We start from the raw sequence: 15,510 nt of genomic DNA, 5'->3' as shown, positions 1-15,510 counted from the left end.
GATACTTCAAAAGTTTGCAAGAAAATGGAAATTAAAAGATAAGTTTGTTTTGGTGCAAACATTTTTTGAAATCCATATGCTTTTTAAAATATATTTTCCACAAACCTAATGAGGATCCATCATGCATAAGATTTCAAAATTTCCTTACACCAACATAAGCTATCCTTTGTTCTGTTTTCCATGAACTTTTTGAAATACTCTAGTATATGCCTACACATGATTGCAGCTATACCAGAATAAGTGAAAAATTGATTCTTGATACAGCTTCCACCAAATTGTATCTGTAATACATGTTTATGTTTTCCCACTGAAATTGAATTATGAGATGGAATATCTTTTAAGTATATGGCAAAAAAATGGAACAAACATTACTGTTTGCAAAAATAAATTAGGGGAATTTTATAAACAGAGACTTTCAGAGTCCATTATTGAGAGATTTTTCCAGCAGAAGCCTGCAAATGCATCAAGTAATTGTGAAATAATAAGTGAAAATGAAGTAATTTTGAGGGCATATTACTGATCTTATTTTCAATATTTTAAAATTTCTAGAGATTACTGACCAGGATACAGAAAATATTTTCACCCAACGTAAGTATTTCATTTTTTTATATATGATTCACCAAAATGTAAGGCAGCAGAATGCTAGCCTTTCAAGTTCACTGTCAAGGAACTTGACAGTTAATTCCTTTATACTAACTTCACCCCTGGGAGTGGCTGTTGAAACAAGGCTGGTCCCCCTGGCTCAGGGAGTGATGCTTAAGGTTTCTCCTCCTTCTACAAATGGAATGACCTAACAACGGAGTCCCACCCATTCTGTCTTCAAGCTTGGCCTCAGGAATATTTTCTTGGCAGCTCTGGAAGGCTTTTACTGCTCTAGTTCTGTAGTGGTATTTCTGCAGACTTGTAGACCATGTTTGATGATATCATCATTTACATGGCTTCTTCTCACCGCCAAAATAGCTTGCTTCGTTGCAGGTTCAGGTTAATCATGAGGTATAATAAAATGTCCTGTCAGTTTGGTTTCTGTAACCTTAAAGGATTGCACATAGTGCAAGCCCACTACCCTCCACTATCATTCTACTACATACTCTGAGGTTAGGATAGCAACAACACAATCCCTAGAAAACATTAATTTACTTCTCTTGCCGACAGAATAGAGTTGAAAAATCTGGCATGCATGAAATGATTGAGGGATTTTACAAAGTGATGCTACACCATGGGTGTTTTTACAAATTTAATTCATGCTTATTTTGAATTAAAATTGTCCTAAATAATCTACTAGGGAATTTGGAGGATGTTGCAGTGGAACCAATATTCCATGTATATTTTTAACAGCATGGAACTCCTCAGGTAGTTGTCCTATTTAAGCAGGGCACTCTTTGAGAGCCAGCCCAACAATAGAAAATGCTAGTAGTGATTAACGTCTAAGCAATGGTCTATACAAGAGAAAAGCTTGGTGACAACAGGTGTGGAAAGGAATTAGGGTTTGAGATCAGTCCTTCCAAGCTTATTTCTGCACTGGTTTTTGGAATGCTGGTGGCTTTCTTAAGACATTTTAAAAAGACATTTAAAGAAAACTTCAGACCCTCTGTAGAATATTCCATGGCCTTAAAGCCACTCTCTTGTGATTGAATGTTTGTTCATAACAATGTCAGTGTCAGAGGTATGCTGGAAGTTCTAAGATGAACTGTAATACTATCAAGAAGTCTTTACTTGTCTTCTGGCCTGGAACTGAGTCAGCATTCCCAACAAGCTCCCAGCAGGTACACACGCTGCCAGTCTACAAATCACGTTCTGAATAGTAAGGCTATAGAGAAGGGCATTTCTCAGGAGTCTGGCCTGAGCTGGCAACTCTAACCTGAACCAATCTTAACCTTCACTCATAAGAAATTCTAGAGAGTGCTGAAGCGCTGTAGAATTTGCAACCCACATGCCAAATAAGTTGCAATTGTGCTCTGAAATGCACTCTATAGACAGCAACAATCATAAGTATAACCCAAAATTTAACTGATCACACTTTGGGAAAAATCTCACGTGTCCCAGGAAATAATTCATCAGGCATGTAAAAGCCAGAAGTGGTAGACAAATTGCAACATCTTCCAAATGTGAATGAACCTCTGTGCCCCCACCATGCTGAAGCTGTTAATATCCTTTATTGCAATAGAATGTGGGGCCCGGCCGGACCTAATAACGTTGTCTGAGGAGAGAATCATTGGAGGCTCCCAAGCTGATGAGGGAGACTGGCCCTGGCAAGTCAGTCTACAGCTCAACAACGCTCACCATTGTGGAGGCGTCCTGATTAGTAGCACGTGGGTCCTGACAGCAGCTCACTGCTTCCGGAGGTAAGTTTGCGTTCCATATCATATGAAAGCAATTGGGACAGAAACGTGCATCACATTCTCACCCAATACCTCCAGAAATAAATGTAATTAGATAGGGCAAATAATTAAGGGCAAAAAAAATTGAGCAATTTCATTTAGTTTGAGAATCTATTCCTGTTTTCTGAGATACATATGACAAGATATAAAGACTTGCAGGACAAAATGTTTCATTTAAAACTTAAGAAATTTCCTGAATCTGTATAAATGGTTTTTTTTCCCTTCAAATTAGATACAATGCTTTAAACTATAAAAACTGCAAAAAGTTTTTCAAAAAAGTGAATTTAAAAGGTAAGTTTATTTTGGCACAACAACAAAAAATTGAAATCTACATAGCTTTTCATTGTTGATATTTTCCATAAACTTTTTTGAAGTTCTTATGTGCGCACATTTCAAACATTTTGCAACAAGGTACATTTATCTTTAAATCTCATTCCCCATTATATTCTTGAAATTCCTCATATTTCAATGTTATTGACAGAACTGAGCATATTAGTGTTTGATGTTAGCAGAAATGAATTGTAAAGATTTGTACATGATATCATGGAAGCTACTAGCCAGGCTGACAGCTGCCTAGAGATTGCCTAAATGCCATTAATTTGTTCAAAAATTGTTGAATGCCTGATGAGAATAGTATTGTATATCACAGAAGCTAGTAATGGAAGCAAATACCCTACATTAAGTGTGTGTGCATTCTAAGCCTGGAAGTGAAATAGACAAAAGGCAATTTTTATTTATAATGATTAGTATAAATATAATAAGCTCAGACAACTTACATGAGTTATTTATGAAGATGACCTAAGACCACTAGTAACACAAGAGTAATAAACTGCCAATGCAGAGTAGGTTTCATGAACTAGCTCCACTGATTCAAAAAAAAAAAGTCACACTAAGCATAACAGAAAGATGTTAGATTTAACCATCATTAAAACCTACTGGTCTCTGATCTACCTATTGTCAAACATCCTAAATCTCACCAATCGTTGGGTACTAAACTTAGTGATGCTCAACTCAAGTATGTCCTTGACCATCTCCGTTGTCTTCTCAGACTCATGCAATAACCTGTCATCACCTTCTAACGTACAACCTCTGGGTGACATACAGAAAGCCTCCATGGTCATCTCTCAAAGCTTTGGCATCAGCCAGGCAGCGTTACCGCTCCCGGGGGAGTCTGTCTGCACACTGCACCTGCTCGGTCTGCTGCTTCCCTATAATGTCACTATCCTTTCAACTCTCCATCTCTTCCTCTTGAAACACTGTAAAATGTCCACAGCTTCTTAATGTTTTTATTTAGATTTCAGGGCAATACCTTTAAATATAGTACCTATCACAAAATGGTTTGTCAAATTAAGAAGGACTAGAGGTTAATAAAATTAATGTGCAATTTCTAAACATAAGTTTGAAGAAAGCCCAAAAGATTCTAAGTCTTTCTTATGTCTGTCTTACAACTCAGTATGTGCATAACTTATTTTAAACGCTACTGCCAGGATCATGCACTTTCTGATTTACACTGACAGGTTTATTGCTGTATCCTAGAGGACATGAGAAACAAAATTTATAAAAGCATTTCAACCTTCACTGACACCTGAAAGACCTAAGCGTAAGAATGGCACCAATTGATTTTAAACATAGTCTCAGTGTGTGAAGCAAAAGTTCTACTTTTTGTTATTGGCATAAACAATACTGGATTCCAAGTACAGTTAAGTCTCAACCACTAAGGACTAAATGAAGGATGACAATATAAAGAAAGTCAAAATGGTAAACACCACCACAAATTACTAAACAAACCAGTGGAACATCTTGAATTTTTCAACCACAAACCCTTCTAATGATTAGTATTTTTGAGCCAGCAAAGCTGTCAGGCTACTAGAGCTGATTAATTATGTTAGCTATGTATTAGCATCTTGTCACTGAGAACCATCAATGAGATTTTGTTGGGCAAGCCCTATATTAAGGTACATTGAAATGATATTATACCAAAGAGAGAATTAGTCAACTGTCACATCTTATGTGAAGCTTACCCTGATATTCTTATTTCAATATTCCATTCCCATAGAAATTTTTTTTACTTATCTTCTAAAATAGTCCTCATGATTTGTTAGTTCTCTTCTCTCTGTCAGCTTCCTCCAGGACAGACTGTAATTATGTCTATTTTCAGTCCCTGAGATTCATACAATTCTTTATACAAAGTAGACACATAGTAATAGGTTGCTGAACTATAATTAATGAGAATAATAGCTCCTTAATTGAAGACTTATAATATCCCAAGCACTGTGCCTGACATACTTCACTTGTCTCATCACAGCGAAGAGGGCAATTTCAAACACAGTCACACATAAAAAACAAATGAAGAATCAGAGATATTAAATTGACATGCCATGAATAACCATGCTGATATGTGTCACAGTCTGGGTCTAAATTCAAATTTAGTTGGTTCCAAAACCATGCTCTTAGTCATTGGCTGTAAGGAAGGAAAAGGGAGAAGAGGAGGTAGGAAACACAGAGAAAGGAAGACAAGGAAGGAAGAAGGGAGAGAAGTTCCTCAGAATCAGCCTTGTAAAGACGTCGGAGGGAGGGAAGCAGGAAAGGAATGTCAGTTTATTCTTGGAATTGTAAGAAAGTAAATAAATGAAATGCTTGGGGGGAAAATGTAATGACCCAGGAAAAAGGGGAGTATAAAAACTTCATGTGTTTGGTTTTTAATATTTTCTTATAATTTTTATCTAGGATTCAACATTCCACAAACTACTATACCTTATAAGGAATATTTTTCTAAAACATATGTTTTCCTATTTTCTATTTAATATTAATGCAACCATTTACACTCCAGGAAACTCTTTTTTGTTTTTACTTCTTTATATTATTATCATTTTATAATACAGTTCCATAGACTCTGGGATTTCCTTTGTCCCCTCCCCAATTCCCTATCCCCTCACTGAGTTCCCCTATATCATTACCATAATATAGCTCCCCATATACAGTCATATGTCCATCATTGTGGGTGTGGACAATGGCAGAGTCCAGCATCCTGTTGTCAAGATATAGTAAACAGTTTCATTGGGAGTCCATCTTTCTCTGGAAGTAGAGATGCATACTGCATTGTATCCTCACATCTAGATATGATAGTCTCCATTACACAGTAACTATACATCCGGTCAAATGAAAAGCCACACAACAAAATCAACAGCAGGAAGAAAAAAGAAATTAACAACATCATAAAGTTAAGTAACAAGCTACTGAATGACTAATATGTCACTGGAGAAATGGAAAAGAAAATCAAGAACCTTCTTGGAAAAAAAAAATGATGTTACTGTATGATCTATGAATCATTGAAGAATTTAATCAGAAGAGAGTGTTTTGAAGAGATGAAACTAACAAAACAATCAAAATTCATGAGATAAAGTTTCCACTGACCTTTGTTGGTGAAATGTATCTCCTGTAGGCAACAAATAGATAGGTTTTTTTAATCCGGTCTACAAATCTATTATGTTTGATTGCTGAGTTTAAGCTGTTTACATTCAGGGTTAATACAAATAGGTGGTAATTTGGTTCTGTCATTTTAGCGATTGGGTTGTACATTGATTTAGTTTTTTGTTGTTATTTTACTGTTCTTCAGGTTTGCCTCTGGTTTTGGTGGGCGCTATTCATTTTCTCTATCAAGAAAACATCTTTAATTCTCATTTCTAGGGCATGTTTGGAAGAGGCATATTCTTTTACCTTTTCTTTACTGTGGAAGAATTTTATTTCATTTTCAAAAACAAGGGAAAGATTTGCTGGGTATGATATTCTGAGATGACAATTTCTTGCGTTTAGAATCTGGAAAACGTTACTCCATTCTCTTCTTGCCTGCAGAGTTTCACATGAGAGGTCTCCTGTGAGTTTAATTGGCATTCATTTATATGTCAGTTGAATTTTTTCAAGTGCATATTTAAGGATCTTTTCCTTAGGTTCGATTGAAGAGAGCTTGATGATCATGTGTCATGGTAAAGATCTCTTTGATAAAGCCTGTAGGGAGTTCTGTGCCCCTCCTGGATGTTGTTTCCCAGTTTGTTCTCTAGAGAAATTTTCCCTTATTATTTCATTAAATACATTTTCAAACCCAGCTTCTCTTTCTGCACCTTCTTGGACTCCCATAACTAATATTTGGACTTTTAATAGTGTCTTTCAATTCTTGAATACTTTTCTTGGCCTGATCCAGCTCTGCTCCCTACTTTTTATTTGTTTCCCCCTGGTGACAGGAAGTATCTTCTAATCTTGAGATTATTTCTTCTACCTCCTTCATTCTATTTTGGACTCTCCACTGTACTTTTAATTTGTTCCACTGTATTCTTCATTTGTGATAGATCAGCTTTAATTTGATTCATTTCCAGTGCGATATATTCTTTGAATTCCTTGGATACCTGCTTTAAGTGCTTCTCGTTATTGATAAGAAGTTGGATAATAACTGTTTTGAATTCTGTGTCCCCCATTTTCTCTAGCTCTTCCTCAGTTTACTCTGGATCCTTTGCACGGGAGTCTTCACTAATATTCACTGTGCCCTTGTCTCTTCTTCTGCTCTTGGTCATTGTACTTCTTAGTCATTGTACATTCTTCTCCTTGGAGGAAGTTTCTAAGCTGTGTCACCCACAGGTCTACAGTTCAGTTATATTTATTGCAGTTGGTACACGGCTCTTTGTTTGCAGTCACTTGTGAATGCTGCTGGGGTATCAGTCACTGCAACACCACACCATTGTTTTAGCTGCTTTCCTGTCTGTCAGTCTCCAGGTACACCTCTGCTGTTGTTCTGCCCTCTCCTATTTCCTGGAATTTGAACTCTCTGCTTCACACTGGCTAATATTTCTCCATCTATTTAAACATTTCCTCACCCCATTCTGCCATCTTGATTCTGGAGGAAACTCTTAAATCATTTGGTTGCATTATCCAAACTTAGGAGTAGCGCTAAATTAATCAGCATCCAGTTCAGAGATCCTCATTATCATTAGTTTGTACAAGATCTCTATTTTGTAGTTTTTTCTTGCCTTCCCTGGATCCCAATTCCATTACCCTCCCTCTACCCACAGGTCTTTCACTAATATGTGAAATACTTGAAGTTTAAAATATATGTTTAAATACACATGTACCTTGGAGAAGGTGTTCAGCCTATGGTTAAGAGGCAAATCAATACACTTACGTACACTTTTGATTCATTATCTGGACACCAAAGTTTGATACCCTACTCCTTCCCTTGACTGCATCTTCTTGCAGTATTTTTACATATATTTAAAAATTGTTTGGACTTTCCCTTCCATAAATTATCAGCTGTTCTTAGTCCATTTTATAATGTTTTCTTTTTCCTTTTTTGTTTTTTTAACAAACATTTTGTATATATTCTAGAAAAATATATTGCCAGCATTTTTCTCATGGTCTCCTATCTGTCTGTAAAGTAACACATGATCTACTTAAATTTAAATTTAAATTAATTCATCCCTTTTTAACCTATTGTATGTGTTTTGGGGAGTTGGCCAAAATTCCAGTTCTTAGGTAGAAGTGAAATTTTTCCGTAATTTTATGCTAATCTTATCTCCCTTCTTATTCTTCCTCTTCTTCTTTTTCTTATTTTTCCTCTTCTCTCTCTCTCTTTTTCTATCTCCATATAAATGTGTGTATACACATGTACAAACAAATAAATAGCATCACATTCACTTAGAACAGAAAAACCTTGTATCCATTCATACAATTAACAATATCCCTTAGTGCTGCTATTTAAATGGGCTTCTGGATTGGGGCCATAAAAGGAAAAAAGTGAGATTTAAAGGAATGACTTTAAATTAAAATGTCCATTATTTCAGGCTTAGCTACTTGAATGGAAAAATGTTGACTAAGAAAAAATCAAGAGAAAGATTAGTTATTCCAATTGCCACAAAAATATCACAATTTCTTCATTAGAATAGAAAACTATCATCATCTCAAGATTTTTCTCTAAAATCTTTCTCTATTTCTTTAAATAAATGATCTTTAATACTACTAGCAAGATGTTAAACTCATTTAATAGCTGACCAATTAGGGACATATAGCAAAGAATTGCTAAATAAATATTACCCACATAGTGGTAGGAGGTTAGAGGTGGAAAACACAAGCTCAAAACGTTTGAAATGCTCCCACATTTCCTCTTAAAATAGCATGTTTTCATGGGGTTTTGTTTTGTTTTGTTTTGTCTTTTTTCTTAGCAACTCTGACCCTCGCCAGTGGTCTGCAACCTTTGGTATTTCCACAGCAGCTCCTACACAGAGAAGAAATGTAAGGGCAATTATAGTCCATGGCAATTACAAACATGCAAGCCATGAAAATGATATTGCAGCTGTGCAACTTAGTGGAGCTGTCACATTCACCAGAAACATCCACAGTGTGTGTCTCCCAGAGGCCACTCAGAGCATTGTCACGGGTTCTTCTGCTTATATAACAGGATGGGGGTCTCAAGAATATGGTGGTAAGTGCCTTAAGAAAAAAAAAAAAGGGGGGAAAGTTTAACATCGATAAAATCTCCTATTACGTGTGATTATGTAATTATTTTACTTAAGTAACACCTGGAAAAGTTCTATAGACAAAATGATACTATTTTCTAACAACCAGCAGCCCTGAATTTCTTCAGCAGACAAAGTCATATTCTCAGAAATTATGCAGAATTTGCAATTACAGCAATAGGGAAACACAAAAAAGATGGTGAAAAAATGTGAGTTCTATAATAGCCCAGAGATTCTGTCAGATAGAAATGGCATCTGCATGTGGATATATATTGCCTGAAGTCATTAGCAGTTCTTAAAATACAAACCACCCTTTAAAGCATTCTTGGGTGAAATAAATATTGATCCCATGGCAAAAAAATTTCACATGTACACAAGCACTGCTCATATGTGATTACTGAATGAACAAAACAGATATTAAACAGAGCACAATGTGAAAGTAAAATGGAAAATTGGAGTATTAACCAGAAAATGGAAGGATAGCATCAGCAATTTGTCTTGACTTTTACTCATCTCTCCAAGAAGTAATCCAAACTTCAATTATCCTAGAAAGTATTTCATTGTGTTCATTGCAATTTTATGAGGTGCACAGAATAACTTGACATAATAAATACAAATTTTCTAGTTGTGGAAAATTATAACAGTGCTTCTTTGAGTACTGCTTCTTAGTTAACCCTCAAGCTAGTCTGGCATCTTCTTTTGCCTTGAGATTAAAGGTTAATCAATATGTTGTTTTTCTATTCTAAAGCTCATTTCGAAATAAATTTGTTTTCTCTAATGGGCTAAGAGTTATTGTAATACAAAACTACTACTACAAAAAAAATGGATTTTCTCCTGTCTGAAGGAACCCCTTCTCAACCATGGAATTCTTTGCTAGGAAGAAAGCCCTACGTACATTTTCAGCTGCCTTCCTTGATAAAAAGAAATAGCTTTCACATATATTTATTCCTTCTCCAATTCAGCATTAACTTACATATCCTGAAGTCCCTTTTGTTTCTGCATTTACACTAAATAGGAGACACTGTTACCTATCTACAACAAGGAAGGGTCACCATCATAAGTAACGATGTGTGTAATGCACCAACAATGTACAATGGAGCTGTCTTGTCTGGAATGATGTGCGCAGGATTATCTCAAGGAGGAGTGGATGCATGCCAGGTAAATTCAAGACCATCGTCATCAATGTCCATACCCGAGAAATGTACATTCACCACAGTGCCATTCTCTGTTACGGCATCTCAAAATTCATGATCCAGATTTTACAGACAAGATTCTTTCATTTCACTTATCTATCTACAAAAGGGTTAAAGAAATAATATCCCACAGCAGCATGAGATTAGTTAGTAATAGAGTATTATACACCTAAAAATGCTAAGAGACTTCAAATGCTCTCACAACCAAAAAAAGTATTTGACATGAGTGACATGCTATCTAGTTTAATTATTTTATACTATATTCCGCAATCACAACATGCTTTCCTACACCAAAACGAATGTAAACAAACTGCTGCACACAGTACTTGTCAGGCAAGTTGGTGATTCACACGTTGACTTTTCTCCCCATCTGTACTGGTAATTAGCTATGGAAAAGCTGACTGCTAAGAGTAGTCAAAAAAAAAAATCCAGCTATTCAAGATGTGTGCTCAGTAATAGTAGCTGGCTTTATTAGCATTAACCATATTTTGGAGGTGCTCAAAAGTGCTTTGTGTGTTAAAATAATTTAAACTCATGCAGGCATCATTTACTAATGCAGATATGAGACGACTGAGTCAGAGAACGACTAAATAGCTTACTGCAGTAAGTGAATGATTTGAACCCAGGCTGACTAGTGCTAGATCCATAGATTTAACCCATTTGTGCAGTGTGTTAGATGCACAGTGTTTAAGATGTACAGAATTTGCCTCCCAAACTATATGATTACATGTACATTTTTTGGTTCATAGGCTATTATAATTAGGTGATAAATATCTCACAAGTAATGTTTTCCTTATTTCTATATAAATTTCTATTTTTACAGAATTTATCTATTTATAAATTTATCTATTTTAAATAGATATGCAGATACACAAAAATAAAGGAGAGATGGAAAGATGTTCCATCTGCTGGTTCATTCCCCTAGTGCTGCAATGGCTGGAGCTGAACTGATCTGAAGCCAGGAGCTAGCAGCCTCTTCCAGGTCTCACAAGCAGGTGCCAGGTCCCAAGGATGTGGACCATCCTCCACTACTTTCCCAGGCTGTAAGCAGGGAGCTGGATCAGAAGTGGAACGTCCTGGAAATGAATTAGCCCTCAAATGGGAAACTAGCGATTGCGGGCAAAGGATTAGCCAATTTAGCCATGACACCAGCCCCACTATATAATTCTTTTCAATTATTCATTTACTCAATTATTCATCAAATGACTATTTTCTGAAGACACACTATGTATCAGACATCACACAGAATGTAAAGGACAGGAAAATATGTCCGACTTCCCAAACACCATTCATTCTACAAATACCTTCTAGATGGGAGGCTTGGATGGAGTTCTAGGCTCCTAGCTTCTGCCTGGCCTAACTCAATTTCTGTGGCTATTTAGGGCATGAATCAATGAATGAGATCTCTCTCTCTCTCTCTTTCTCTCTCTCTCCTTTTCAAATAAAATAATTACATCCTCTAACCCCCCCCCAAAATAACTACTTCTTTAACATCACCAATGGGTTAAAGTGTAGACTATAGCAGTGTCCAGAACAGGTGTGCTCAAACTGCTAAAGGCCCCTAGAGTAGAGCTGGAAAAGCATAGGCATAACAAATGTTGTAGATTCAATGAATGTTACAAAGATGTGCAACTGCTACAATGAGAACGAACTTGAGGGAATAAGTTCAAACAGGCACTTAAAGATTCTTTCAAGAAATAATCAAGCAGCAACAGAGATATACACAGGATGTGGGAATACAATAAAAATGAAAACCTAACTGAACCCAGAGCTGGAGGAGGTAGAAGAAAGGAAGTGATCAGAGAAGGCTTTTTGAAGGAGATGACATTAAAGTTGAATAGATGGGCAAACAGGAAGTACTTCAGGGAACTCTGGGACATGGGTTTGCATCCTCCTCCCAGGCTTGCCAAGAAGGCAAGGATTTCCAGTTTTTTGTATGAGTTGGTATAATTTTCAAAAGGTAACAGCTGATCTTTTAACGATGGGCTAGATGTAACTTCTACTGCCATAGACATATACTCAGTATTCCTGAATTGTCTTCACACTTAAATAATCCAGAAATCTGTTTCCTCTAGGGTGACTCTGGCGGCCCACTGGTGCAGGAAGACTCCCGGCGGCTTTGGTTCCTGGTGGGGATAGTAAGCTGGGGTTATGAGTGTGGCTTGCCTGACAAACCAGGAGTATACACGCGCGTGACAGCCTACCGAGACTGGATTAGAGAGCAAACTGGGGTGTAGCTCCATCAGTACACCTCTGGGAAAAGTCAACACACAACTGAGTCTGTCCAAAACTCCCAAACATCCTGTTACATAAACATGGTTTGTTGTGCAGGATTTAATCTTTCCTTAGTATTTCCTTTTTTATATTTCCTCAAGACAAATGTAAGGACGTTGCATAGTACTGTGACTGAAATAGGAAACACATTGAACTAGTTACAGAGTTATCAATTTCATTAAAGTTCTTTAGGTGCTACTAGTGAGGAAACCAGACACCTGGAGGGCGTGCCCTGTGGACTCCCAGCTCCCCTGAGAAGGTCTCCTCAAGGCTGACAAGTGAATGGAATGTACAAAGTTAGGGAGAAGAAGTGCATCCAAGAAGAAAAGAACAGTGTGAGGCAAGAGAAGGGAAAAAAAGGAAAAAAAAAATTTTAAAAAGGAAAAAAACAATTTACTTAACATTTCTAATGATTCAACAATTTATAGGAAACATGAATCCTGAAATTAAGAATGTGAAAGAATGTTATGGTCTCAAAGCAATCTTAATTTGTGCTGCAAGAACAGGCTCTCATAGGAACTGATGTATGTCAGTTATTTCAGATCAAAGTTAAAGAGTTTGCTCCACAACTTTAGATCAAAGAAACACTGTTCTCATAAACATTTATCAAAAATATCTTATCTGAAGTTATCTCCTCCAGAAAGAAGTTGAGGAAATACAGGTTCACATCTTCCTCAGGTATCTTGTGACTGCATAGCACCTTGGAACAACTAAATAGTAGAAATTTTGAAAGCTAAAGATTTAACCATCAGGAAGAATTTCCTACCACCAACTTTACATTACTGGCAGTTTCCAGGGTAAAGAGGATGCTCACTTGCGAAACCTGAGTTACGAATTGAAAATGAAAGAAACATTGACAGAAGTGTTGTCTTAAAGAGCAATTAAATAGCTTAATATCTATAAAACTGTTTTCAAGAGAGATGGATGTCTCCATCATCTCTATTACTATCTTTATCTCTATCTCACCTCTTTGTTCGTTCTCTCCCCAACAAACACACAAATATTCCACAAATGAACATAAATTAGAGAAAGCCCATTAAAATTGAGTAGCACCACAATACACGTAGTCTGAAACACTAATGTTACTGATTTTCATGGGCTCCGAGTGCTTCCAAGCATGAGCAGTCATGATCTTCAAGACATCCGCAATCTGACTCTACCCCTAGGTATCACGGAAGTTCCAATCACTGTGGTGAAAGTTCACTGTATTTCCCAATATGCACTTTTAAAGAAAACAAGCATCTAAGTCTTGGTGAATTGTACAAATAAACCTCTGGTACACTTGGCTACAAATAAACTCTTTCACAACCTTTTCCCTTGCAATTATTTGTAAAAATTATGGTTTCTGAAGGACAATAAAAAGCAATTCTTGTAATTGGTTCTCCAGTGACAGAACTGCCAACTAGACTGGAAGATGTGATGCTTTCTGCTGCCTTGTAATCAAGTCTACAACGGAGGCAAGCATCCAGCTTGACACTCCCTGGCTGCACCCTGGGAGGGCAACATTAGCGTGGTAATTTAGAGCAAGCCGCAAGGGAATAATGTTGGGTGTCTATGCAGGTGTGTGTTTCTATGAATATGCACATGCCCCAAATTATTTCAGACTTACTTCTCTGTTCATCCCCAACAGGAAAATGTTATATAAAAGACTGCATCTATTTAGCTAAAAATAGAGGAAATTCAAGTATTTATTGAAACATGTAGTAATTTGGAGAATTTTTTAAAAAAACATTCAGTTATTTTTATTGGGAAGGCAGATTTACACAGATAAAGAGAGAAAGCAAGCTCTTCCACCTGCTGGTTCACTATCCAAGTGGCCACAATTGCCACAGCAAGGAGCCAGGAGTCTCTTCTTGGTCTCCCACATGGGTGCAGGGTTCCAAGGCCTTGGGTCATCTGCTGATGATTTCTCAGGCTACAAGCAAGGAGCTGGATGAGAAATGGAGCAACAATTCAAGAATTAGTGCCCATATGCGATCCTAGCATTTGAGAGGTGAGGATTAGCCAATTAAGCCACTGTTTTGGACCCAAGAATGTTTTGTCTTATTATGTAGACTCCCATTTATTGAAACATACATGACTCCATGAAAAAACAAAAACATGGATTATTTTCAGGGTATTGGTAGTCCATAACCTTTCATGCTTTCAAAAATTACTTTGGAAGCTCTAGTCAAAACTGTCCATAGTGCCCTCTGATTTAGTAGTAGAAAATTAATGCCATGGAGAATTCTGCATATAGAAAGTCAACATACTATCCAATAAAAAGACAAAACTGCATAAGTAATATTCAATTTACATCTTCTTGAGTTTAAAATGATGAAGAGAACTAATGAAAAGAGATATATCCCAGGAAGTTTACACAATTAGTACTAAATACAGAATTTAAGTCATTAACAAATTTGAATCCTACTATGTTCCAGGTTCTTTGTTAGACATTGGGAATGCAAAAAGCTACAAATAAGGCATTGTCCTTGCCATTAATACATTAGAACCGCAGTGTTGGCAAATATGCAATATAAAAATCATGTTTGAAGTGATTTTAAAAATATTGACATTCGTTACAGGGCAACAAAAGAAGAAAGGGGTTCACAAAATACAATTTTGAAATATATTAACTTTATAGTAAAATCAAAAGTGAGTCTTCCAAAGCATCAGTTTGCCATGAACTATAATTACTCTGTATTTAGGTAAAAGGAAACTATGGTCTTTTCAGATTACAAATCTGAGCCTTCCACTGACTCTAGCTCACTTCCTTCTTCACCAGTTTTGCTAAGTCTGAAATGATTCAAATACCCAACATGATTTTTTTCTTTTCTTTAAACTAACTACATAAATCAAACTTCAAAAACCTAGTCCTTTCCGTGTGTTAAGAATGAGTCAAATACTGAGGAGGAAATAGGTCATTTCCCCCAATGTCTCTGGTGGTTTTCTCCCATAAGATACTATTGTCTTTTAAAGGAAGAGATTTATTTTCAGGTAAAAACTTTGTAGGCAATATGTGAATGATCACCTGAAGAAATGTTTTGGAAGTTTTTGGAGGCGGGGAGGGGCTATGTTGAACACACATATCAGATCCCGGAGCTAGTGTTGTGGTTTACCAGGTAAAGCTGCTGGCTGTGACACTAGGATTCCATATGGTTCCAGGACAAGTTCTGGCTGCTCTAC

The 15,510-nt window shown here is 36.6% G+C and overlaps 1 protein-coding gene across 1 annotated transcript in view; it reads left to right on the top strand.

Annotated features, from left to right (window-relative positions):
• LOC121147293 (transmembrane protease serine 11D-like) overlaps nt 1–12,308 on the top strand; it is a gene marked incomplete at its 5' end in the record, with an annotated part of 32,996 nt that extends 20,688 nt beyond the window's left edge. Inside the window, 5 exons of the mRNA XM_040967118.1 lie at nt 550–588; nt 2,165–2,342; nt 8,585–8,844; nt 9,894–10,036; nt 12,147–12,308. Coding sequence (XP_040823052.1) covers nt 550–588; nt 2,165–2,342; nt 8,585–8,844; nt 9,894–10,036; nt 12,147–12,308 — 782 coding nt within the window. The remainder of the gene's footprint in view (nt 1–549; nt 589–2,164; nt 2,343–8,584; nt 8,845–9,893; nt 10,037–12,146) is intronic.
• Nucleotides 12,309–15,510: the final 3,202 nt, after the last annotated feature.

This window comes from Ochotona curzoniae, unplaced genomic scaffold (assembly GCF_017591425.1).
Source record: "Ochotona curzoniae isolate NIBS_2020 unplaced genomic scaffold, NIBS_Ocur_1.0 scaffold_4506, whole genome shotgun sequence".
Classification (NCBI taxonomy): Eukaryota; Metazoa; Chordata; class Mammalia; order Lagomorpha; family Ochotonidae; genus Ochotona; species Ochotona curzoniae.
Note: the sequence above shows the minus strand (reverse complement) of the source record. Positions and strands in the feature narration are given on the sequence as shown.